Source organism: Aythya ferina, assembly GCF_964211825.1.
Source record: "Aythya ferina genome assembly, chromosome: 6".
Lineage (NCBI taxonomy): Eukaryota > Metazoa > Chordata > Aves > Anseriformes > Anatidae > Aythya > Aythya ferina.
This window is the reverse complement of record NC_140303.1, coordinates 6,205,359-6,232,432: the sequence shown is the minus strand read 5'-3', so window position 1 is coordinate 6,232,432 and position 27,074 is coordinate 6,205,359. Positions and strand designations below refer to the sequence as shown.

The window sequence follows — 27,074 nt, the reverse complement described above, 5'->3', positions numbered from 1 at the left end:
CGTGTCCCGGCTCGCCCACCCGATGGGCGAGGAGGAGCCTGCGCGGGGGGGGGCCCGGCAGCAACTTCGGCGGGGCTGAGGCTGCGGCGCCGGGACGGCGGCGGCGGTGCTGGCGGCGGGCGGCCCCCGGTAGGCGGCGGGGCTGGGGATGGAGGGGCGGGGGGTGGTAAGGGCGATTTGATGGCGATTGGGGTGTTTTGTTGAACTTTGCACGGCTGGGATGTGCTGCCCGCAGCCTGCAGCCAGCCGGGGAATTTCCCGGCTGCTTCGCTGGGGCTGGGCAGGGAAAATGCACGGCAGCGAGAGCCCTGCCCTGCCCTGCCTGCTCCCTGCCTGCTCCCTGCCTGCTCCCTGCCTGCTCCCTGCCTGCTCCTGCAGGGTCGCCCAGCAGCCGGGTGAGCTTCCCCTGCAGCTCCGCCAGAGGAGAAGGCAGGTCAAGAGGGGGAAAAGTGTCCAAAAATGTCTTCTCCCCGGAAATTAGGAGCGGTCTTAGCTGGAGAAACCGCACGGCCCTCCGAGGAGTTGCTGTACTAAATTTGGAAAGCGGAGTTGGGCTTCCAAGAGCGAAATCCCTCGGTGTTGCGCTGGCTCTTAATGCAAACCCCAACACAGCCTGAGCCGTGGACCCGCTACTGCCGCCTCCGTAGTACATATTAATCCAGTTTTATCTGTCAGGAGGAGATTTGTTGATTAGGAGCCTCGAGGTAAAGACTACTCCTGGGCTATTGCTGCTGCTTCCAGCCCGTGGGCTGCAAAAATTAGCTCCACGCCTTGCCCGGGGCGCTCGGGCTGCGTGTAATTTCCCCAACACCTTCGTCTCCAAATTCAATTTGGTGCTCTGCACAAGGTCTGTTTCTGTAGATTTATGGAGATTCGGTGCCGAGATGGATGGCTCTCCGGGAAAACGCTGATTCTCGCAGCGGTTGTAATAAATAAGTTGATTTGTGGCACTGATGGAAGAGAGTCAACACCGCCTGAAATGGGAGGCTGGGGACAGCTTACTGAAATACCACTCGTCTGTAAGCTGCTGGTTTTGTTTGTCTTGTCAAAGTTTGCATGGAAGGGGAGGGTTTTTCAAGGAACTTCCTGAGAAGTAATGACAATTTTTAAAATACCGAGTTAAAGGATTACCTTTAAGTGGTTTGCTTCATTTTCCTTCTTGCAGCTCACATCTTTGAGTGCAGTACTTTGCTGTTTTTCTGCAATTAACTATTATTTCCTACAGTTCGGCTGTATTTCTAAAATAAGCATCTCTTCAGCATTTCCAGTTTCACCCCGAGTTCCCAAGCATGCAGTTGTTTAGGTCTTGGTCACACCAGCAGCTCCTTGAGGTGGCTGCCCAGATCCCAACAGCCAGCGCTGTCACTTCTGTTGTACAGATCCCAATGTACAAAGCATGATAAGTGCAGCTGTTTTACTTTTCAAGGCTTTTTTCCTTTTCTTTTCTTTTCTTTTCTTTTTTTTTTTTTCTTCCCCTGGAGAGACCGTTTGCATGCATCCTGTTGCTACCACATGGATCTTTGTAAAGTTTCCATTGGCCTCCTAATTTTAATTTTTGCTAGTAAAGTGGAATCAAAGATTTGATTTTGAACAGGATTCTGATCTCTCAGATGCCCCCTGAAGGGAATTTAAGTTCTGCTTGTTACATTTGGACATTTATTTTGAGTTGTTAACTGAAAAAAAAAAAAAAAGCCTATTGTAAAAATTATTTTTCCCATAGTTCTCCTTCTGATTAGCAGTCTCCCAGTGACCATAAAAATACATTTATTCTTGCATCAGTTTTGTGGTGTGCTTGTTGGTTTTTTGCTTTGTTTTGTTTTTTTGTTTCTTTTTATGCTTGTTATTAAAACAATTCCGCTCCAGTGTGTGCAAATCATGCCATAAGCGCTGATTTTTAGGTTACTACTGTGTTGTTGCTTTTTGGGGAGCAACGTGATAGCGGAGCCAGGGGAATGCTAGCAGCCCAGCTCCATGTTTCAGTTCTGTGACTTTCCCAACCAATATAAACTGCACGCTTGAGGTCTCATTGGTTGGCTGGTGTAGCTTAATGCGATAATACGGGAAATTAACCGCTTGTCGTTGTGAAAGCCACCCCGTGTCTGAGAGACCTGGGGACTCTCAAGAGTTTCTTACTTGTGGGCTCTCTCTGGGTAGCATGAGTTTTATGGAAACAGTGTTTTCTGACGTCGAAACTTGTGGAAATGTTTTTTTTTCTGCAGCCATGAGGGGGGTAGGACTGTGCAGTTTGTCTCTTGGGAGCCTTTGGAGCACAATTGCTGTGTTGCCTGCTGCTGTTTCGTCTCCTAGGGATCAGTGACACACTGGGCTCTTAGCAAATGGAACAGGCAGGTGAATTCAAAGTCATGCTTTCAAACCGTGTGTGTTGGAATCCATCCGAATTTTTGCTTCCTCTGTGGATGTTGCTGCTGGAATTAAAATCAGCAGAGGCATTAGATCCTTTATTTTTTTAATATCAAATGGTGAAAGCTAGAAATTTACTGAAGTAACCTTTTACTGAGCTGGCTTCATTAATTCTCCAGGCTTCTGTGAAGCACCTCTTTCTTCTTTGCTCTCCTCTTAGAACCATACCCTGAGCTGGAAGGGACCCAGAAGGATCATCAAGTCCAGCTCCTGGCACCACACAGGTCTTGCAGTCCTCCAAATTGCTATGGGGGAAAATGATTTGAAAATTAAGGAGAATCACAGCTGACGAGTTGTTTTTTGTTTTTTTTTTTTTTTTTTCCTTTTCCTTTAGGCGATCAAACATTCAGTAATTCTTCAGATTGTTTTGTGATCGTTTTGATCTGAAGACATAAAAAAGAGAGTAGTAGAAGCAGTGAGCAATATTGAATGACATTCTCGGGAACAAACATGAAGTGGGAATGCTGAAAACAAGCTGGCTTCGTGTTTGAATCATCTTCTTTGTAGGTGCATCGCAGCTATCTGCTGATTTGTTTTTTCACAAATGTTTCAGCAAAGTCTCTTGTTTGATAATACATTATCAAAAAAAGAGAACTATCACCCATTTTACCATTTCCATATGTGTTTTTGTAACGAGAGAAGAAAATCTCATCCCTGGAGTTGACGGTCTCAAGGAAGGATGAGGGGTGGGGGGCAATATGTCAGAATGCCAGCATCCTGGTGTTCACCCTCTCTCTGTTTTTACTGTTTGCAGGTTCTGTCATCCGTGATGGCGTCAGCTCTACCCAGAACCCTTGGGGAATTGCAGCTGTATCGAATACTACAAAAAGCAAATCTCTTATTCTACTTCGATGCCTTCATTCAGCAGGGTGGCGATGATGTCCAGCAGCTCTGTGAAGCAGGTGAAGAGGAGTTTTTGGAGATAATGGCTCTCGTAGGCATGGCTAGCAAGCCGCTTCACGTTCGAAGGCTGCAGAAGGCTTTGAGGGACTGGGTCACAAACCCTGGTCTTTTTAACCAGCCTCTCACTTCCTTACCGGTCAGCAGCATTCCAATATATAAACTGCCAGAAGGGTCTCCTGCGTGGCTGGGGATTTCCTGCAGTAGTTACGAGAGGAACAGCAGTACCCGAGAGCCTCACCTGAAGATCCCCAAATGTGCTGCCACAACTTGCGTGCAGAGTGTGGGGGCGAGCAAATCCGATGTGGTGGGGAGCTTATCGCTACAGAGCGGCAGCGAGCCCAGACTCTGGCAAGGACACCACACTACAGAGAGCGAACATAGTCTTTCCCCGGCTGACCTTGGCTCTCCGGCTTCACCAAAGGAAAACAGTGAGACCTTGGATGCCGCTGCTGCTCTCTCAGTTGCTGAATGCGTAGAACGCATGGTTCCCTCCCTGCCCAAAAGTGACTTGAGTGAAGTCAAGGAGTTACTGAAAACAAATAAGAAACTGGCAAAGATGATTGGCCACATCTTTGAGATGAGTGACGAGGACCCTCACAAAGAGGAGGAGATCAGGAAGTACAGTGCAATATATGGCAGATTTGACTCGAAAAGAAAGGATGGCAAGCATCTTACCCTCCACGAGGTAAAATCCTTTGAGCGACAGAGGGCTCCCTCTCCTGTTCCTATGCCTTTTTTGAGATGCTGCTTAGAGGGTACACTTCTTGTACAGGCACTTTTCCCTGGGTGACAAGAGCTGCGTGTCTTACAAGAGCTGTAGCCAGCCCTGCCCAGGAGTGGAAATCCTGGGTGAAGTAGAAGCCTCCTTTCCTGGGGGCGCGTGTGTGCATGTATGCACTGATGACTTCAGCTTGGCGTCATCACACTGCTCGGTCTTTGTACGGTCCCTCAGACAGGGTCTGAACGCTTTGGCACTGAAATAGCAAACCAGCATAGCACTGAGCATGTTCCTTGGGTTTCCAAGCGTACGGCACCTTTTGAAACCAACGTAACCTGTTGTTACGTTCCCTTGCGCCTTGGAGGTTGTTCGGAAGTTTAATAGCTAAAATAGGTTGTGTCTGGTAACAGGGTCGCCTGGCTTGGCTACTGCACTGCTGTCCTCCCTGACCTCGAGACCCTTCTCTCTACCTTGGGTGAGGTAGAAAAGGGTCTGCAGATGAGGTCCCTAACCCTGGTGGCGTAGGGTTTTTGTGTGTGAATTGGTGTGCAGCTTCGTTATACAACCTGTGGCACTTTTTTTTTTTTTCGGGGGACACAGTGGATTTAGGCCAGCCAAGTGAAGTTCAGGCAGTAAGAGTTGTGAGGAGGAAGGGGAAGGACTGTCACCGGTATTGAAGGGTGACTAATGTGCAGGTTTGCCCTTCAATACCTGCATACCATCTGCTCCTTCCTGTCCTTAAAAGTCTGTGCAGGCCTCCTTTGCTTCTGGCCTGGCTTTCTCGAGGCTCACGCTGCGTGTGTTGTAACGCCATAGGTGTGTCTGTGTTGGGAATCGTTCCCTAGTGCCAAAGTACAGTGCAAGAGAACAAACATGAAGTCAAAGCAGTGCCAAAACACTGTTGATACGAGTGCTGCATCAGCATTTTCACGGTTAACAGTGATTGCAAAATTTCAGTTGGATTCAAAATTTGGCATGTAAAACCGAGCTCCCAAAAGGGAAGGCAGTGTTTATGTTACAGGAGTGCCAAAAAAGCTGTACTGGCTTTAGCCTTTTTTCACTTCAAAAAGAAGTTTTTTAGGTGTGTTAACGGTAGTGTAAAACTAAGTTCTCTTCATGCTTCTGAGTAGAAGGGTAGGAGGAAACAATGTTTTTTTTTTTTATGTTTTTGCTTATGTATTTACACTCACAAGGCAACTGCGTGTCACCAGTAGGGACTTCACAAGGACTTGAACAAGCTGGGGAGACACTTCCAAGGGAAGTTGTCGGCGGTGAGCTCGGTTTGTCACACACTTTTAGTCGTGCAGCTTTCATTTGCGTGCTTTGTGGCTCTGCGCGGCGACGTGCATAGCCGATGAATCCACCCAGTGTGCAGGAACAAACGTAGCCTTTCTCCCCTGCCCGTGCAGCAGTGAGCCTCTCCTGCACGAGGACGTGTGGCTGCCGAGGTGGAGGCAGGGTTTGAAAGGCTCGATTGTGTGGGTGCCCTGCCTACGGTGCCGCAGCCGGGGCGGGAGAGAGGGATTCTCCTCAGGTGGGCATGGCGGCAGGCGAGGCCTACAGCGCGGTGTGTGTGGCCCTGTGCTGTTTCCATCTCCCTTGGGGATGGTGGCTGCAGAAATACCCTGCAGCCTGGGCAGGCGGTTTGCTGCCATGCAGCAGCACAAGACGAGCCGGGCCCTGGGGTGGCTCTGTGAAGCCGGAGGGGTGAGCACAGTGAGGCTTGGGGGAGCAAAATGCTGGGAGGAAGGAAGGAGGACAGCTCTGCTCTGTGACTCTGCTGTGGTGCTGCTCTGCAGATCGTTACTACATCACTGTAAAATTGTGTTTAAAAATGGAATGAGAGCATGGTTTGGCTTTGGGAAATATTTCTATCACTATTATGACTAAGGGCACAGGATCAAAGGAGTATGTGGTTGACTTATGCCTCACTTACGCATGTGGGGCCTCGCTGAACTTGATGGGAACTGCACACATGCAAACAAGAGGAATTTGCTCACAATTGGTTTGCTGTTGGCTTAAAGAGGCTGGATTTCACAAAGTTTTGTCTTGAACAGTTTTCTCTCCATTTCCACTTTAAAGCAGAAAATACAGAAATACTACACAATCACAGAGACTTTTTTTTTTTTGTTTAAAATTTGGTTAACTAGAGTTTATCTTTTGTGAAATCAGTTTCGATGGATTTTTGTTTTCAATGGCTTAAACAATTTGCTGCTCAGAAGGAAGGACCTTGAAGGACCAGGGAGGTAAGTTTCTGCTCGTCCAGATACTGCTTCTGCACATGTTAATACGTTCAATACGTTCCAAGGCTGTCGCTCTGCCTCACGGTTCAAGGTCTCTCTGCAGCTGGGAGTGAGCAGCTGAATAAACTTCTCTGTGGGTTTAAAAAACATAAGTAGTAGATGGCTTCTTAAGGTAAAGATCAGGGCACCTCTGACTCCTCAGGCAGGGTGGAGTTGTGTGCAAACTTGCCTCAAACTTCATGCAAAATCAGTGGTGAATTATTGAGAATATTCTCTGTTAAGTGTGAACACTAGTGTCTCAAAGGGCTTGAGCAGCCATTACAGGCCAGTGAGAACTGGAGGTACTGAGCTGTTCTGAAAGCGCGTGCTATTGGTAGTAGTATCTGTGTGAGGCACTTACCCAGACTAAATCTGATTTAAAAATATATATATATTTGAAACAAGGAGGTTCCAAAACTAATAAATGTGCAGTCCTTAATCCATCCCATTGTCTCGGTATTACACATTTTGAATCAGGGAGAGCAATTCATGTTTAAAGTCGGACTAGAGGAGGGATGAGCATGAGACGTGCCCTTGAACTCAGTGACTCTTGCGTGTTTGAGTCAGATTTGTAATTTGCGTATTAATATTTCGGTGCTGGTCTAGGTACCTATAAAACTGAAAAAATCCTGTTTAATAGTTTGAGAAACAGGAGTCAGAAATTCAAATGATAAATTTTGTCTAACTTGTTGTCTTCCCTTTTCCCTTGTTGACTCACCAAAACAGCAGGACTTGATATTTAATTATGTGTTTCTAGTTAGGGGGGGAAATTTATGAACCCCGTCAGATGAGAATATACCCATCCCTCTCTGTAGAGCCTGTACGGTTACGTACTGCTCTGCCATCAAGGCTTCCAGCATACAGAATCATTATTTTTAGGCATACAGCACTTTCTCACTGCAGCATTATGCCTCCTGAAAAGGCAGGAAGCCATGATGCACTTCAGTTCAGTAAGTCTGGATGTGACCTGAAAGAAGAAAGCAGGAAAAACAAACAAACATTTGGCTTTTCTCCCGTGTTTAGGATAAACAGCATTTGTCTACGAGTACCCAGAGCATTTCAGCCCCTTCAGCTCTTTGCAACACTTTAATGCTTTATTGAGGGATTAAAAAATACTTTGAATTATTTTGTAAACATTAGCAATGTTATTCATCCTGGGCAAAGTAATACCTATCACTGACCGAAATTATTGCCGGCTTTGATTGATAATCCTTTCCGTAGGTGTTGTATTCATCTTTTATTTCTGTATTTTTTTCTCCATCTTTCTGAGAAGACAGCCATTATAGAACAACTGTTCCTCTCAAATGGGCAGTAGTTTATTTTAGCATTTTGTATTGTAGGAACGTAGCAACCTAGAGATGTTTGACAAGTTAAACCTTAACTTCCCACCCCGTACATCTGATTTCCGTGAGATTTTTTTTGTCTGTCCAGAGACTAAAGGATCAGGCAGCATACCTAGCTTGCCTGTTAAGGACACGTATGCAGCCTGCTTAGCGTTCAGGTATTGCAGGAAATGTCCTAATCAGATCAGATGCTTTTCCGCTAAAGGTGGTGAAAAAAAATGCTTACGAAATATTAAGAACAGCAGTTTCTCGTGAGGTGCTACTGGGCACAGGCTGCTGAGGGAACCGCAGCTCTCCTGAAACATATTCTTGCTTTTCAACCTCCCCGGAGAACAAGTGTTGCGTTACCCAAAATTTCTCAGTTGGGTGACGTCGAGAGCTCTGCCCAAGGGCAGTTTGAGGGCTGTCCACCTCATGGGACAGCTTCGGCCTTTAGGGGATGGAGCGAGCAGTAGCTCAGGTGAGCTGCAGGCCTCAGATCTGCTTCACGAGCACTGCCCCGCCGCGTGTTAGCAGGAGGGAGCTCCCCAGCCTCCTTGCCAGGAGGCAGTGTTTATCTGCAGCCCTGCTGTCCTGTCCTCAGCTTCAGCTCCTCCTGCCCGCGTGAGGAGGCGGTCAGGAGGGTGCTCTTGGTGGTCGTGGCGTTGGGGGCTGCCCGTCTTCAGCCATGGGCGGCCGCGCGCTGACCTGCCGCTGCTTCGTGCTGCCAGCTCTGCCACATCGAGGGCTGGCGGTGGCACGGCTCAGTCGGCATGAATATGCTGACTGTGCTGGGGAAAACCTCACTGCTTTTTAATATTCTCTAGCCTGAGACCGATACAGAGCGTTTTGTTGTAGCAGCAAAGCTCAGGCTGAGCTCGCTTGTGAGAAGCCAAGGCCGTGTGAAGCAGCCCCGTTCCCAAAAAGAAGGAAGGTTTGGGCGCGCTTTGGAGCAAGTACCTGCAGCCTGACACTGACCTCTTGCTGCTCTTCAGCCGAGGAAGGAGTGAAAATGTCTCTTTAGCTCCTGTTTACTGTGGGAGGAGGAGGGAATCTCTTCTCCAGCATCTCGGTTTTGCTTTCTCTCGTTACGTTCATTCTGTTGTTTGTCCTTAGCATTGATCATTTGCTGTTCAGACAGCAGTATTATAAAGCTGGTATAATTCAGGATGATATCACCACTTCCTATAGGCTTCTGAAGAGCATTGTGAAACCATTTTGAGCCTTAACTTCAGGCTTTTTTTTTTTTTTTTCCCTCTTTTTGAAACTATTGCCAGCAGCAGAGACACTAGAAATGTGTCCCAGCAGGCTCGGGAAAACATCCTTGAAACAAGTTACATTTGATTCATGTCTGAAGATAGTCTTCACAAACATGAGGGTGAGAAACACAGCTAAAAAAAGTTTAATCGTTTCTTAAACCATCACCTTCTACAGAATTTATGCTGTATTCACCAGGGAAAGCCATCTGTACCCACACTGTCAGATTTTTTTTTTTTTTTTCAAGTCCTGGGCATATTGCAGTTACAAAAATAGTATTCCCTGTAAACCAGGCTTTGGGAGCCAAACACTGTGAACGCTCAGAGCTACTGTTTTATACCGAGATTTAATTAATGCTGGGTTGAGGCGCAAGCAGGGCACGTTGAGAGTGTCTTACAATGATGTTTGACTTGAAAGGACTTTAAATGCACCAGCTACATTTATGTCTTTTCTCTGGGGCTTACCTGTGTCATTAAGGATATAAAAAAGTCAAAGAAACCCGTCGGGGTGTATTATACAGTGACAAGTAATTTTACTTGGCATTGAAATCTTTGATTATTTCAGAAGAAGGGTACTTCTCCAAATGTAATGGGTGAAAGTATTCAAACTCATGCATCTCTGTGTTTAATTTCCAGCTGACAGTTAATGAAGCAGCCGCTCAGCTGTGTGTGAAAGATAATGCCTTGTTGACCAGGAGAGATGAACTCTTCGCACTAGCTCGGCAAATCTCTCGAGAAGTTACATACAAGTACACTTACAGGACCACCAAGTAAGGTTTTAATTAACTCGAAGGACCTTTACTTAATCAATTTCACAGCATTTCTTTTGAAGCACAAGAGACGCTTTCTTCTTGCTCTCTAGCTAGCAAAGTGCTCTTCTGAGGAGGTTAGGAAAATGCTATTTAAGTCATGAAGCTTTCAAACTGCTAAGATTTAGCTGTCTTGAATTACCTTTTTAGTTGTTCTCCAGTTTTCCAGGCTTTTGCAACGATAGTACAGGTGGAGAGGCATCTGAGAGGCTAGTATTTCGAGTATTTGAGGCAATTGCAGGCTTAATGTAAATTGGCAGAATAGTCAAAGCTTCTAATGTATCGTTTTTTAATTATTTTTATTTTTTAATATATACTGATGGGGTTTGCTAGTTTCCAGAGAATGGATAAGGTCATGGGGGGCAGCTTACAAACCTGCTTCAAAGAACTGGAGCTGAGTCTTAATTTCAGTTGTTACTGTTCTGTTAAATGAACTGCTGTTATGAAAGAGTAACAACAGCTTCATAGCATTTAAGTACAATTAAAACTGAACTTTTTGTCATATTTATTATTTTTAGATACTTTCTGTATATTGATTTCAAACTTTAACTGATGTTTCTTGCAGTGGCCTTTCAAAATGCGTGTTCATAACACTTCTGGGGGCTTTTTGTGGTTTTCTTTTGCTCTCAGTTCTTCCATACTGATTCTATGTAAATACACATCCATTCTGGGTAGTCAAAGGCGCTTCTATATTTCTGTGTGCTCCAGCAGATTTCCTTTCTGTTCGGAAGAAGAGTGCCTGAGTCTTTTGACACTTCTGAAAACAACACAAGGCACTTGTATTCTTCTCCTGTATACTTGAGTGACTTTTACTGCCAAGTCCAAGTGAATTGGAGGCTTTTTCTGAGCATCTTGTTTGTTCTTGCTCTTTTTTTTTTTTTTTCTTGACCATTTCTCATGAGTATTTCTGGTGACCAGGGTTAATTTGCTGTTTACTGATAGCGTGTGCGTCTTGTCTTCTAGATCTAAATGTGGAGAACGGGACGAACTGTCACCAAAGAGAATCAAGATAGAGGTACAGTATTGAGACTCCTTTATTTTAACCTATCTGTGCTAAAACTGACTTGTGTTTTGAAGGGATCTGTCAAAGGAAGTTTGTCAGAAAAACATTTGACAGACAGTTGATGGGTGTGAGAGAGAGGGCGAGATCCATCGCCGGAGTCTCTGAAAATGTAAATGCTCGTTGGAGGAACCTGTAGGAGCAGGGGTAAAGAGTAGGATCTGCTGTATGGTGAAGTTGCTCTCAGTGTTGTGTGCTGTGCGTGTAGGAGGGGAAGGAATGGGACCGAGTGATTTCCTGTGGTGGAATAAACGCGAGCGCTATAGGAAATGTCTTCCCATAAGGCCTCGGTGTGAGGTGGGGTGTTGTTTTTTTTTTTTTTTTTGGTTGTTTTTAAAGTTTCTAGGGTCAGCTTTTTATCTTGTTTAGAATCCAAAGCTCTGGTTAAGGATTGTTGGGGAATATTAGCTAGCTCTGACTATGCTATGAGTTCTAGAACTGACAATATTAAAGAGTCAAAAGCTAACAAAAAGCTGTATACATCAACACACATGGTTATGCCAGGAGTTATTAATTTACTGTTTTTTGTAATTACTTTTGTGCCAAAAGCACAACAAGCGTGTATATGTGCTAATATATACACCTGCACAAGATTTTGCTTATGGAAATGGGTGTTCTGCTGGGAGCTTTGTGTTGAGAGTGCAGGGTCAGCATATATGCAGTCTACCTTTTTGTTGAGTTGCTGCTTCTGAAAAGTAAATAGGAGGGCTTTTTAAAAAGTCACTTATTTAAACAAACAAAATGTTATAAATATACATACCTGTGTAACTCATGAAAGTAGCAGACCCTTTTATTTATTTTTTTAAACAAATTACTGTTTCGCTTTTAATTACTGTTTCACTTTCAGGTGGATGTCTAATTCATTTATAGCCTTGTGGGGATTTTACTGTGCTGCCTGCTCCAAAAGGTGCAGATTAAATGTATGTTAGGATGTGAGATGGGCCTGAGCTGGAATTGGTGTCACACAACTACGTGATATTCTTTAGCTGTAGAGGGGAGCTTGATCATATTCTGCAGTGTGGATGTGTTTCTCATACGGAACTTGATCTCTGGTAAATGATGCACCAAATGCAAGCCTTTCATTTCTTCAGCAGTGCAGTGCTTTGTTACCTGTACAGGGGCTTTTCCTGTGTGGCAAACCCTAGTGAGAGCAGTTGGTTTTGAAAAGGCAGTTATGAATAGCTGTATAGGCATGTTCATATTTTCTTTGTGTTTTTTTTTTTTTTTTTTTTTTTTAAGTTCCACCAGTCTGCGTACAGTTGTAGTTTGAGTTTATACAATACTAAATATGTGTGTGCATTGAGGGTTTACTCATAGCTTTGAAAATAATTCTGTAAGGCCATTTTTAGCCGTGTTGGGTTGTGCTTTGACCTATGCTCGTTCTTCAGTCCGTAGGAAAGATCAGGTAAAAGCTTTGTTCAATGATTTTTTCCGCCTTCACACCATTATCAGCCTTGCCCAATACATGACAAGTTGATTCCTTGATTCTCCCTTCTTTTGTCCAGTCTAGTCTTAATTGGGAAGAGCTGGTGGGGAGCTGCTTCACACAGTGCTTCACAGACAATTAGCTTTCAGCAGCAGAAAGCCTGTCTTCATTCACTGGTAATTGTTGATGAGCAAGTATCTAAAATGACACACTGTAAGGGAGGGGCTTTTTTCCACGGGATCTTCATTGAAAGAAGGAATTGAAAGCATTGAAAATATGGTCTGTAACTTATTTTTTTGGGGGAAGGAGAGGGGGCAGGCAGAAAGATTAGGACAACCTTAGGGGACATGCGTTCTCTTATTTTCTGAATGGTGAAATCTTAGCAGTCTGAAAGGCCTGCTTTCTCTAGACGCTGTTTTAGTTGAGTAATTTTGAGAATGGATGTTTAATTCTATCTAAAATTGCCAGTCATATTTTAAAAAGCATATGAAAATTTAATTGTACGAATGACTATTTCAGGAATAAGACTGTCTCCAAAATAAGGAATTGTAAATGAAATTATCTCTCATATGATAGCATAGTATTATTAACTATGAAATGACTGCTCTCATCAACATAAATGCCTCTTTCCTCTTTCTTCTGAACTCCCAAAAGTAAATTGTTACTTTGCTGCATAACAATTCTGAGGTACACTGCAAATCAGTTTTCTTCAAAGAGAGAAAAGAAAAGTGAGGCAGTATTACTCAGTAGATGACTCTTATATCTGATGGTTTCTGTTCTTAAGGGTTGCATTCTGGAAAAAAAAAAAGTATTTTTTTTTGGTAGTATCATGCCTGGGGATTTTTTAATTTTTTTTAGGAAGGTGGAGGTAAAATGAAAATAGTAAGTGCTGCAGATTTTTCCTGTTCTGTCTAAGTACTCCTTATCCTGTTTTTAAAGTTGTAATGCTTCTCTGTGGCTGGATTAGCTTGCTGGCATGCTAATACCTTTGTGCAGATCAGAATGCAGGTGACTTCTAACTAGCTCTGGCTTTTTGTTTTTCTTTTTCCTTTTCTTTTCCTTTTTTTTTTTTTTTTTTTTTTTTGTGAAGGTTGTTTTGCATTTCTGTTTGAAGGCCAAACTCAGTATTTTGATGTGCCATTTCTTTGCCCGTTAGTCATTAATGTCTCTTTACAGGGACATTAATGTCTCTGTGGTCTAAAATACTAGCTTGGATTTGGAAAGATTTCATACGCTGCTTGAACACTGTAAAAAGTTGTGCAGAAAAGATTAGTTAATTTCCTAAAATGTAATAACACTTCACAAACACACACAAAAAATCTCTGGAGAGACTCTGAAGGTCATACACTCGGGCAGAGCTGGCAGGGCTGTGTGTGCAAGCTTAAACATTGCTGGGTTACAGCCACCACTGTAAATTTATCCTCTTCACGAATATGAAACTCACACAAGCATTACAAAGAAACAATATGCCGTGAATTACATCAAATTACCTGTAAAAGCCTTTCTCTTCCCCTGTGTGCTCTCTCCCCCTCTTATTCGTAGAGTGGGTGGGCAAGCTGTGGGAGTGAAGTGTACAGAGGAGAAGGGGAAAAAAAAAAATCCAGGCAAATGAGAGACTAAAGGTGCTGAGGGAGTGAAACAAGGAATGGAATGAATTGGGATTTGGAACCGGATTGTTTAAAATAACAAAAAAAAAAAAAAAAAAAAGAGGTTGGGAGGGGTGCACTTCCTAAGTGTGCCCTGGACAAAGAGCAGAATAGATGAATAGGGAAATAGGGATGGAAACAGCGTTTCCCCTTCCGAAGCAAGGATCTCTCTCTACATGGGTGTTGTGGGGCAGGGACACCCCTTGTTTGGTCACCTTGCGTGGCTCAGCAGCAGCAGCGCTCGGAGCAGTGAGGTGATTGGAAATACAATATAGATACACAGTACAGTGCTCGGTGGGGGCTGGGGGCACGGGCTGGAAGCCAGGAGCGGAGGCTGTGAGGAAACATCTTCCCTTGGTGGCAGGCACGGGTGGCGGGGGAGAGAGGAGAGGCCCACCCCCGCCGCTGCTGAGGCAGCGGAGAAGAAAATCAGCACGAGTGTGGGATTTCTGTGTCTTTTTCACCAAAACAGCAAAAGCAGTCGAGTCTACTGTTTGCATAGGAAAAATGTCATTAGAGGGAGCAAAAAAGCACATGTGGGACTGAGAACATCTGCTGTACGAAGCGGCTTGAAAAACAACTGAGCAGCAGCCGCCGAGGAAAGCAGCAAGCGCCACGTGCCAGGCGGAGAGGGACGAGGAGCGGCGAGGCCGGGTCGGTGCAGAGCAGGTCATCGCCTGGCACGACCTGCTCCTCGTCATCGAGGCGCTGGGAACGAGATCAGCCAGCGATAGGGAGGGAAGGTGGCCAAGGCGGGGAGCCAGAGCTGCATCCTCATCAAAGGAGGAGGCGGAGGAGTGACGGGGGACAGCCGTGGCAGCAGGCTCCGCGGCCTCCTTTTAGGAAGCAGCCTTTTGGTTTTGGACTGGCGTGTGATCACAGATGCCTTCTAAAGAGCCGTGTTCCGATCTCCTGCAAAAATAGGATCCCGAGCGATAACGTTTTTGTGTGTTCGCTTTTTCATCTGCCTACACGCAGTCGTTTTTCCTCTCCCCAACAATTCCAGGCCTAACTATGAAAATGGTCAGCGCTCATGGAAATGCGCTGCCAAGTCTTTGTTTGTAGAGGATGAGGTTTTGTGGCAATTTACCTGGTTATGAAATTTTACATACTTATCATGTTTGTTTTTCCCCCGGGGAATACATTGGGTGGATAAAAGCCATACGCAGTGATTCAGACAGATTTATTTATTTTTTTTCCTGAAGCAGGAAGAAATAACTTTATAGGCATGCTGAGGGTCTCACCACCACTGTGCAGCCTGCCAGCTGCACAGACCTTGCAGTCTTTCCCCTGTGATTTTTTCTGAAAGATCAGATTTCTTGTTCTTGGATGGTAACCTATTTGGTTGGCTATTGTCAAAAGTGCTTTTGCTTGCATGCATGTGCCTCCAGAATCCAAAAGGAAAATCGACATCATTTGGCATGCTTTTGATACTTGGGTCTACAGATCCTCAGTTACAAATGCCACGTCTTTCAGGTTTGGGTCTATTTTAAGATCTCTAGCATCCTCTCCCGTTTTAACACAGTCACCTATATTCTGCTTCTGTAAATGTTTATGGATGTTCCTCTGTTTTACATGAGCTTTCCTTATAATGCCAAGCAAGATAAATTTCTCATCCTGAACCATCGCTCCGATGATTAATTTATTGTAATGGAGTCTGGCAGGCTTTCACAAGAACTTTATTTGCTTTATTTGTACATATGCAAGCTGCAGAAGGGATTTGCATGTTATAACTGTTTGAAAGAACTCTTGAATCGTTATTTCCCATAGTATATGAGATCCTTGCTACTCTGCTTCTAAAACAGTATTTCGTTTTGTAAGATGAGGATAGTTTTTGCGTGAAGTATGTTGAATTTGGGGAGGCTTCGCTCATTTTTTTGAGGTTAGTATATGCAGCTGGTATGCCTTAGTCTTGACTACATATAAATTTGATTTCTTAATCTTGAAAGCAGCTATATGTAAAAATGAAACGGACAGTACAAATATGTAAACTCCAGTCCAGAATTCTCACAGATGTTCAGGAATGTTGCTTGTTTTGTTTTGTTTTCTTCTGGGGTATAGAGAGAGACAGGGTGCAGAAAAAAACACAATAATATATTATTCTTCTTGGTGTTTGGTTTCTTATGCTCAATAGGATGGTTATCCTGACTTCCAGGACTCAGTCCAAACACTCTATCAGCCAGACAAAATGCCACTTGCTTTGGCTAAAGGAAAGAGTGAAGACTCAGCAGCTCTTAACTCCCAGGTAAACCAACTACACAACACCGTGAATAATACGGGCCATGTCTTTGTACATTGATTTTGATGCATTGCTTTGATGACTAAAGCAATTACCTTCAGTTTTCAAAGGCTACCTAGCTTAGCTGTGATTGCATCACTTTTAATTTGGGTTTACCTTCTGAAACTGTTCTGACACGGTGCTGCAGCTTTAACCTTGTTCGCTCCAAGGAGGTGAGATCTAGCACAGAAGGCTTGAAAACACACGATTCCTGTTGGAGCAAGTGGAGTACTATTGGTACAGCTGGTGCTGTTTTACTTGGGTTATTAGCTATAAATGGAAAGTTCGAGTTGTTGAGCCTAGAGGAATAAATAGAGTAGGGGAACTCGGAGTCCTCAGTTCTGCCATTTCTTTTTAAGAGGCAACGGCACTATATTTAGGAAATAGTGAACCCCTGGATCAGAGAGGATAAATTGCCTTTGTAAAATAACATTCAGCCTGATAGAAGAACAATGTTTTTGAGTATCTGGAAGGCATTCAATAAACAGAGGCAGGTTTCTGATTCTTTCTTTGTCTTTTCTGTAGCATATCCTGGCCTTGAGGTATAATACACATCTCCTACTGCTTATTGTTTCTAAGGAGGCGTTTCATGTTAAATTGCAACAAATTTATTTGGTATAACTGATCTGGGCAAATGTAATCACCAAACTTTCACATAAGATTACATGTGGGAGCTAGGCTCCTGTTTTCTGAGACCAAGTACGTTGCCCTGGCTTCCACATTCTTCTGTTGCAACGCAGCGTACGGGCATGCAAATTCTGTTCCTTGTGCTGCATCAAAAATCAGCTATGCTACGTGTTCTGATGTCACGTTATTGGTAAACAAACTTGGTTTTTAAAAGTCTATTTTCATCTTTTATATGCTTTCGTGTTTTCATTGGTTGGCGCTGCATAACTACTGCAGGTGCATTTGAGTTTAAAACAAACCTCTTTTCCACTGGTAAGTGGAATTTGTTTTAAGCTCAAATGTATCTGCAGCTCTCTGGGTTTTCCCCACTGTTGCAATTTAAAATACTTCCTGTTCTTTTTATTCGAATTAAGCAACGAAGCTTACAAGAGCGAGAACTTAAATGTTTCATTCCTTTAAAAATGGCTTAACCTTCAAAAGTAGCAACAGCACTGACAGAATAGCAAAACTATAGCACAATTGAGTGGAAACTATTTGAAAATAGTTTTTTTTATCCTACCTCCCAAGACCAAGCTTGAGCTCTCAGTGTTCTTCTGCAGAACCTGACGACCTCTAAGTCAGAGTAAGTAAATATTGGTCGTGTCATTACCCTGCTGTCGGGGTCACCACCGTGCTGCAGGCACCCGGCTTCTGCTCTGTTACGCTGTCACTGTATTTAAGCGTTGAACTCTGCAGAGGAAGCAGACTTTCATGGGAAGTCAGGCTTTCGTCATCTACCAGGAAAAGTTAAGTGCCCTTCAAAATGCCCGTACTTCTTTTTAATAGACATCTGTACTTGTTGAAACAATTACGGAATTACCTAGAAGAGAAATGAAATCCCTCCTATTGATCCTAGGTGTTAATTTTGTACTCTTTCTGTTCTTACGTTCATTGGGGCTCTTCTAAATCAACTTTTTTTTTGGCTTGTAATTTTCTTTTTATTTATTTTTTTTTTGCAAGATGCTTATTTACATTCTCAAGCACAAGATTATATTGAAAGTTAGAATTCTCCTGGCATTAAATTCAATGACAAACATTCAGACGCCATTTCCTCCCACGTTGCACTGCATTGTTTAATTTCACTCTCGAGAGGTGTATAGGTCTTGTTCTTCTTCTAGACAGACATTTCACACCTTTATCCCCCACAAACATACTGTCATCCTACACTTTCAGAATGGCAGATTTTTAAGCTTGTGTAGTGCTGTTTCTTAAAATAAAGATTCCAAGATGTCTAGTGAAATCTTGGCATAAGTTTTTAGCAGATGTTGCCATCACTCTTGGAATACTTTGTGAAGACGTGCATTTGAGCAGAGCGAAGCTGGATAATTAAGACATTATTTTTTGCTTTTCTTGAGATTCTCTTCACGTAACCCGCAGTCCTAAAGTGCAGAAAGTGTTTTTTTGATGTGTTTTCTAAGAACAGAATTTAGCATTACGTTTTTTTGTGTGTGGATGAACTACAGCAACTTGCATTTCAAGTATTCTTGAGTGACTCAGATGTACAGTATGAAAATCTTTATGGGTGCAGAAATATTTTGTTTGCTTGATAGTTTTTGAAGAAACTGTAAAGCACACATCTGTACATATGAGTCAACAAAAAATCTATATCTAGGCTGTTAGTCTTATCATCTGATACTGCTTTTTTCCCTGTGTTTTGACTCACTATATATATGTATTTAAAGAGGTGTTTTTGTGTGTGTTTTTTATTTTATTTTATTGTTGTGCTTTGTTTGCAGTCTGAAAAGGTAATGGCAAAACAGATGGAGCTTCTTTGCAGCCAGGCTGGATTAGAGAGACGTCTTTCCGCAGGATGTTACAGACAAAACTCAGAAGAGCACAGCCCCAATGGCATGTCATTAGATAACCTTGATGGACAAGGTATAGTAGCTTCCAGGCATGGTCTTGCTGCCAGCAGATGCATTTGATATTACGCAACTTTTGTCAGCGGTGCTCTTTATCTAGTAGAGTATAGCAAAAACAGAACACCGAGCACTGAATGGACAAGACAAGATCTCTGCTCTCAAGTGCTTACAGTCTAAATGACACAATCAGATGTGCAGTTGTATTCTGCTGTGTTCCTGGGCAGACTGCTTTCCCTACAGATAACACAGGGAGGGAAGAAAGCGCAGGGTGCACTGCTGTTAGTGAGGGCAGAACTTGGCTCTAGGTCTCTCCTAAGTTTTGGAAACAGAGCAGAACGTTGCGTGTCACTTGTGTTCTGGCTTTGTGGAGATTGAAGGTAAGGCTGATAATGTAGCTGGTGCTGCTTTTTGTTTACCTGTGCGTGCAGTCTAGGAACAACGCTTGAGGAGTTGGCTATGTAAATTACTCAGAAGCAAGCAGATTCTAATAATGTTCTTAGGAGCTTGCTGTTCTTCAGAAAGCTCGGTTTTGTGGTTATCTATTTGATTTACCAACTGCCTGTTCCCTAGCTTGCATTAATTTTAGGAATGTTCAGTTTGATTGCTTTCTGTTTGGATGTTGTGAAATGAGAGAAAATGTTAAACGTGGACAAGAAATATTGCAGAAGACTTTTTTTTTAAGAGCTTGTTTTTTTTAAGGATGGAAAAGAAGCAGTACAAGGAAAAACTAAGGGAGCCAATACAAATAAGCATTAGAACATAGGTTTCCATCTGTGTGTATCGGTCAAGCAAAACAGCACTGAAATACCGAGAAAGAAATGGGTGTGTGGATCCAGCTCCTCAGATGGTGCAAATTTCTTTGTGTTACGCAGTGGGAGAGGGATTTTTGGATATCTCAATGGGCTTTTGGGGCAGAATGAGAGAGTTTTGTATGGATTGGTGCCCCTTTCTAGCAATGCCTGCGGAATAGTCTGTACAGCACCATGTTTATACAGCCATTGTTTTGCTAGAAATGTTCCTAGGCAGCTGATATTTAAGATGAACTTTTGGTGATAGAATTGGTATTCACTTAAGTCTCTACTTGATTTTTAATATCACTTTTTTTTATTCCATCCATGTTTCACTGTGAACCACTTACAGGTGAAAGACCGCTGAATCTCCGAATGTCAAATCTTCCCAGTAGACAGTTGCAGCACATTTCACTTGATGGAGAGCAGCATGTTGGAAAACCTCTGTGCAGCGAATTGATCCGGCTCTACCCCGGTGGTGAGGCAAAGTCCCAGTCCTCGGGTTAGTGCCGTCCCCTGTAAATGAATCAGCTTTGTAGAAAAGCTTTGAAGTACTTAATACGGGCTGTCTCTGAGTGAGGGAGGTAGCTCAGTCTGACATGTGTTGTGTGTAACGTTTTAACTAAGGCTTTGGACAAAAAAAACCTCAAGAGTGGTGTTACTTGTTAATCTAAAAACAGATTGAATATTATTTGGGATAAACTCGGAGGATACAGTTAACTAGATTAAGATAAGCAAGTTCTGGCATGTGTCTGTCCTCAGAGAGGTATTGACCCAAACTCCAGCTGTTATTACATTGCTGCTATTGCTTCAGCCTGTATAAAGGAATCACATTATAAGCATGCTTTTATAAAAAAGCATATATATTTCCCTCTCACAACTGTGGGAAAAATAACAAAATTCCGTCTGAGTTTGGAAGGTGCAATAGGAAAGAGGTTATTGAAAGATGAGAAGAGTCTCGCATCTTCCGTTCTGGAGTATTGAAATCTGAGGTCAGCTTTTGTGCAGTTTGGCAGTCCCAGGAATCATTCACCAGGCAGAATTTCCCTTTCAAACTCTTCAGTGAAGAGTGCATCTGCACTAAGCCCTGCTCCTGGGGAGAATTTAAGTAAATCTGTGGTGATTACTCTGTCATCAGTGTAATGTAACCAAGGTTATAGCCCAACTGGGTTAAAGCCCACAAGGAGGAGGCAGGATTTATTTATTGCTTCGACTTTCAGTATCTGTAAAATTCATGGACTTTTTTTTTTTTTTTTTTTTTTTTTTTTTAAGTAAGAATATGATATATGTGCTTTCAAACAATACTTTTAACTCTCTCTTTCTCTTACTCTCGCAGAAGGCCTTGGTATTCTAAAGGATTTTCCTCACTCGGCTTTTAACAACATAGAAAGGAAGGTCATAAAAACAGAACCTGAAGACACAAGATAGTCATCCTGCTCTGGAAACCAGAGTCATAATAAGGAATGAAACTTCAGAAGAGAAAAAAAACAAAAAAAAAACAAACAAACAAAAAACAGCCTTAATAACCAGTGTTGCCTCATTCAAATAAGAGATTTCAATAGCCAAAGCCTAAGAACTGGTACAGTAATCTGTGGAAACAGAAAAGCAAGAGACACTGCAAACTAAAACAGTAATACAGGTGGATAAACATTCCTGTTAAAATGGTTTTATAACGTGGAAAGATTCACAAATTAATATTGTGGGTCTACATTATTTAAGAATGTATTATGTATTTGTATAACTTATCAAAGTAAATCTAGATGTCGGGACGTGTATAGAGTCCAGTAGATGTGGCTACAGTTCATTTTACTTGAAATTTCAATGTCTACTTTAAGTGTACCTAGCATAGATATGGTTGTTAAACATTTGAATTAAAAATCCTTGGAGAAGTAGGAATGCGAACCTCGTGACGCAATTAACAGCAAGTTTGCAACAATATTTGTAGAAAAAAAAAAAAAGGAAAATGCATAAAATATTTCATGGTTTAAAATGTTATGTGGATATAGCATTTAATAGACCTAGACCCGGATTCTGTATTATAGCGGACTTACTTGACACTTAACTATCGTTACATCACTTTTAATGGTTTCAGCAGCCTTCGTGTAACACACTTATAGTACAATACCTATCTACAGTTCAGGAATGTAGAAAATGCCAATTAGAGTATGGAAGGGTCCGTATGATTGGCTCCCAGTTGGTTGTGAACAACTGCGGTTTGCTGTACTGTACAATTACTGAAGTCTCGGCTGGTAGGAAACCCAAGAGACAACGTAGCATGGACAGGGTTGCAAAAATTGTGATTCAGACCATTGTAACTTTTTGGACTTCTCTGTGGATCTTAAAAAATAATAATAATAATACTAAAATGCATCCTAGGTGTGGCAAAACTGAAATATGATGCAGGATTTATGCATCAGTGTAAAAGGTTGCACCTGATATCCAGAAACCATAAGATCTTTTGGAGGAGAGAGACAAGGGGTTACGTCTTTATATGTGACTCCTTATTAAGTGCTGTCCAGCCCACATGATTCTATGAATATACCGTATACTGCATACAGTATGCCAATACGTTTCTTTATATATGTGTTTAATTAACATCTGTATTCTTTATTTATTTGACAGTTTTTATTTTTTGTACATTTTCACTTTTTCAGATGTCATTTTATCTACAGAAAAACAGTTGGCTTGTAACTTTGGGATTTACCATGCTGTGTTCGTGTGCATCCATTTTTCCTCCGTGCACCTCCCACAACAAGGGTTGCTTTCCTGCAGTCAAGTAGTTATATGCCTTAGTTTCTGAATACAGTTTTTGCCTACAGTGCTTTCAGGAGGGGCAAGGGAGGGCTGAAGAAAGTAAGTTACCATGCAGTGGGTAAAATTCCATGTTCAGGTGTGCACTTCATGTCTGCAGTTCGCTCTGTGTCATAGGTATGTGTTAATAATTCAGTCACGGTCTATGTTGTACTGAAGTGATCAGCAAAATGTGAGCTGAAATGTCTTCACTGCAGTCTCTTATCACTGTAAACATATCTAATTATTTTATCACTTCTGATTTGTGGAACAAAGCTTTATAGTAGAAACACCAGTAAACAACTTTTTATACTATTAAAATGTTTGTTTTTTTTAAAAAAAAAATGTTTCTTGAACTGTATGGTACTGTTTCACTCACCGAAGTATCTTACTTCAAGTGATGGAGTTTGCAGCTTTGCTGTTAGAAATAAGAGATTGAATGTGTAGTTATATTTCCTCTTTCCTGTTGTGTGAGCTAGTTAATATGGATAAGATATTTCTTCAGTTTGTAATGTTAGCTGGTGCACTGGTTAGTATCTGAGTAGTTTTCATGAGATGTGTCTGGAATTGCTAAAGGACAGCTGAAGGTTGGAACTGTACAGCTTGAGTAATAGAACGGATCGAGCAACGAGACTAGAGAGATGCAGGAAACGTGCTCCTTTTTCAACAACTCAGCAGTTGTGCATGGATCACAGAAGAAGCTCTTAAGCTTGCTGGTCTTTTCAGTTGAAGTGAGAGGAAGGAAAAAACTTGCTAAGCAGCACGCTGTTTCAGTCGAGTCCAGAATTTATTTTGTAAACACTAATGTATTAAATTTGCTATAAATTAAAGTATATAACGGTTATACTTCCGAGTTGTAAATACAGTACTTTGTGTCACAACCAGCTGGTTATCTCCAGAATGATATTTCAGTTTATAGTCCAACAGACCATTTCAGTCTCAGTTAGCTGGAAGCAATTTTTTTACTGGTTTGCAGCTCAATGATTTTTTTTTCACCCAGAGAGAGGAGGGGGGGAGGAGGGTTAATACATTCCAAGGTTGCACATAAGTTTGGTCATAGCAAATATTCAAGTGTTGGTCTTTCCACGACAAAGGTCTTGGTGGACTGCAACTTCGGCTAGTCTCTGGTGAAGGTTCACCTTCATCACCTGCTCATGGAAGGGTTGCTAGATTCAGGGTGCTCTGGATCAAAGGCCAGCCCTGCAAACGATGCCTGTTCTTATTCACATGTTTATATTGTTGCTTACCAAATAAAAGTCACCGTGAGAACTCTGTAGTTTCCCCGGGGTTTTTTCTTCTTCCTTTTATTTTTTTTTTTTTCATTGTGTTTTCTAAAGGGAGGTAATTTTCTTGGGACAGGGGAGGAGGGAGCATCTTGAAGCGCAGCTCTCGCTGGCAGGAGGCTTTTCCTGCTCTTGTGGTTGAATCCTTGATTATGGGTGGCCTTATTACGTGCAGAGCCTGCAGGGCTTCAGAGGGCCAAGGCAAATAGGGAGGAAATGAAATCCAGAAAGGATCTGCAGCGATGGCAGACTCGCTTGATGCCACCTCCTGCACTGTAGCTGGTGTATGACAGCGTGTTTGTTGGAGAACAGTGATTGTATGGGAGATGGGGTACAAAAAGAGAAGAGAAACAGACCAGAGGAGAGATGAAAAATATCAAAGAGAAGGGTGGTGGTGGAGGGGGGGGAATCCGAGCTGCTGGGGTGGCACGGAAGAAGTCAGGTGTGGTTCAAAGCAGGAAGGCAAATCCGCTCAGCCTGCTGGGTTCAGGGTAGGGCACGATCCTTCTCCCAGCCCAACCAGGAGGGAAATAAATGTGGGAAATCAAAACAAATAGTTTAATGTTGCTATTTATTTATTTATTTATTTATTTATTTATTTTTTGTCTGCACTTGCAGTTTGATCTTGCCCTGTGCTGGAAAAGGAAGTAGGAGAAGGAAGGAGCTGGGCACGATTGTCTTAAATGTGCTAGGGTGGGTCACAGTAAGCCGTGAGCTATTGGTGATCTGGACTGCACACAAAATCAGAAAATGTGATTTTTTTTTTTTTTTCCATTGGTTCTGGGCAGATCAATGACCAAAGTTCAAGAAAAAATAGGTCTGTTGCAGCCCTACAGGCTTGGGGCAGCCCTGCTGGATTCAGTGTCCCATGGAGGAGCTACGAAGATTAAAACGCCAACGTCTTTGGTTGGAAACTGTTGAACAGCTCTTACAGGAGGGATAACAAAATTTGGGATGTGTCTGTTTCTCATCCAACCAAAAAGCTCGTTGTTTAATTGCTGAAGGTCTCGTCTTTTCCTAAATAAGCAATTTATAGGAGGGTCTGGAGGGAAAGCAGCCACTCGTGGCTCTGCCCATGGCAACGACCGCAGAATTCATTCTCTCCTTGGTGCACAGAAATGGTGTGTGCAAACCTCAGGTGGGGACGTGGCGAGGAAAGGCCTTCCAAGCCCTTGTGTTCCTGCCGTGGTTTGTGTTTGGGGGCACTTTGGCTTCCACCCGACCCCTGCAGTCTGCTGCGGGTGAGCTCGCCGTCGCCGTGCCGCGGGTGCTGCAGCCTGCCCCTTCCCTGCGGCATGGCACGGGGCGAGGTTTCAGCTGGCAGGGCAGAGCCAGGAGGGACCCCTGCTGTGAATTCATGCATGACCTTGTTGTTTGAGCTGCTGCTGCCTTACAGTAGGTAGTAAGGTCGGTTTTAAATACGTGTTGTGACGGTGATGAGTGTGCAGAGGAGTTGCTGCAACGCGGTGCTTGCTCTGAAATCACCTGTAAAGGTGGCAAATGATTTTCGAGGCGCGAGGGGGAAGGTGTGGGTGCTGGATGGGGCAGCAGAACCACAGGGCATCTGGCCTTAGGCGGGCTTGGCTGTGGTTTTGGGGTGCCAGCTGGCAGGAGGGCGTTTGGCTGCTCCCCCAGGCAGGTCTCGGCGGGGGCTTGGAGGTGTCGTGCTGGTTCCCGGCTGGGATGCAGCCAGGTCGCACCGTGGAGCTGACTGGGTGTCTCCTTAAGCAGGAAAATCGAGGAGAAATAACACAGGGCTCTTTTCTGCTTGTACAGAAGGGTTGAAAAGATGTTGTGCTGCAGTGATTCAGTGGGGAAAGGATAAATCCCTCACATACACCTACGCACCACCACGAGCAAGAACTCTGTGGGCAGAGAAGGAGCAGAACACGCAACATGAATTTCCTTGAGCTGATGGGGAGGGCCGGCTTTCCAGAGCCCGTCCTCTGGAGGCTCTGCTCTCGCCCTGCCTGGCCAAGCAGCTCGGGAGCAGATGGGTGCTGGGGGACGCCCCAAGCAGCCCTGACACCAGGGGAAAGCCCCAGGACGGGGCTGCTCACCCTGCCCTGACTGCCTGCACCTGGAGCCTTCACCCTGGTGAAGGGCGAGCCCTCCTCTTGCATGGTTTTAGGCTGTGGCTCCTATGCGGGGAGCCTCTGGTCCCCAAGCAGGTCATGGTGGAGGTGGCTCCTGCTGTGGAAAACCTTGTGGAAAAGCCCCAGCATGGGCTGCTGCCAAGTCCTTGAGCCATCAGTGCCCCAAACAGCTGCCTTCCCCCCAAAAAAAACCCACCCCGATCTGTGATGCTAGCGGCTCCTTCTTTGGGTGAGCCCACCAAGCGCCTCGTCTGAAGAACGAGGCTGTTGTTCGAGATGCTGCAAGGTCTGGTCGTCGCTTTGGCGTGCTCCAGGAAATCTTCCGAGGGCTTTTGCGGGGTGTTTGTCTGAGAAGCTCACCATCTGCCGCGGCAGCTCGTGCAGCAGGCGCCGCGCAGAGCTCGGTGCACATGTGGGTGCCCGCAGCAGCCCCTGCAGCGAGGGCAGCCCCGCTGCTGGTCGGGGTGGCTGCAATTCACGCTGCGAGAGCTCCGAGCCAATGGTGCCTGCTCTCTGAAATATTTGATGTTGCTGCTTAGTGAATTTGCATCCCGACCATGTCTTTAAAATGCATATGTATGCAGCTAATTTCTTAATGCCCTGGGGATTTCAGGCAGCTTCATTCTCAGAGCTATTTAGAAAATTATTTAATCACCTTGGAAAATCCAACGTAGCCAAAAATCTTATGTTTACTTATTATTCGGTTGTATATTGGCGGTGTGAAATATAGCAGCGCCGGGTTGTAAAACTGCGCATAAGTCTCCGCTGAAATCCAGTGCCAACATAAGAAGAAAACCCATTTAACTCTTCACACACTGACACAAATGTGAATTATTATTTTTCATCGCACGAGCGGGCAGGAATTTCCGAGGTTTCTGCACAACCTCGCAACCCAGCAAATGCACGGTAAATCATCGGTGACACACCGAGTTAGGATGCGATCATATTTACGCATTTTGAAACCCTGTAATGACTCATCTCTGTGCCATTAGGAGCTCACACTCGGTAAATTGGTGTTTGACTGCTTAAACGGGGCCGCGTTAAACGCCCACGGGATCCTGGGCGAGATAGCCCTTCCTGCTGCTGCTGCACACAAACGTTCGTGTTTCACACAGTGCTTTTAAAATAACTCCCCCCGGTGCTTTGTGAGACCCCGCACGCCGACTGCAGCTTCAGCCGGCAGCCACAGCACCGCTCCTGCTCACTCCGGAGCTTTTACTTCTCCACGATGCATAAACCTGTCTGAGCAGAAGCCCTCTCCTTTCTCCCTTCCCTGGCTCAGGTCCAGTCCTTGTGGTGTGCACCCGGTTCAGCACCCAACGTGCTTTCCTTCAGATTCACATCTTCTGCACGTACCGGCCCACTCACGCGTTAGAGCCACACTGTCATTTTTTTTCCTTCTTTCGCTTTTTGCTTGGTGAAGTGGTGATCTCTGGTATAACAGCAGGTGATTGAAGCACCAGATAGG

At 43.9% G+C, this 27,074-nt stretch overlaps 1 protein-coding gene across 5 annotated transcripts; it reads left to right on the top strand.

Annotated features, from left to right (window-relative positions):
* NAB1 (NGFI-A binding protein 1) lies at window positions 1-23,499 on the top strand. Of its 5 annotated transcripts, none has more exons than XM_084524561.1 (9): window positions 326-1,019; window positions 2,756-2,924; window positions 3,176-4,009; window positions 9,539-9,672; window positions 10,675-10,726; window positions 15,978-16,088; window positions 18,524-18,665; window positions 19,790-19,939; window positions 20,774-23,499. In XM_084524561.1, exons 3-9 carry the CDS (start codon window positions 3,191-3,193, stop codon window positions 20,863-20,865), a joined length of 1,500 nt encoding a protein of 499 aa, XP_084380687.1. In that variant the 5' UTR covers window positions 326-1,019; window positions 2,756-2,924; window positions 3,176-3,190; the 3' UTR covers window positions 20,866-23,499. The 5 variants fall into 5 exon arrangements, with proteins under 5 accessions (XP_084380689.1, XP_084380686.1, XP_084380690.1 ...); XM_084524562.1 differs by lacking the exon at window positions 326-1,019 and adding an exon at window positions 2,587-2,645; XM_084524563.1 differs by lacking the exons at window positions 326-1,019; window positions 2,756-2,924 and adding an exon at window positions 1-129 and having other exon boundaries at window positions 19,790-19,915.
* Window positions 23,500-27,074: the final 3,575 nt, after the last annotated feature.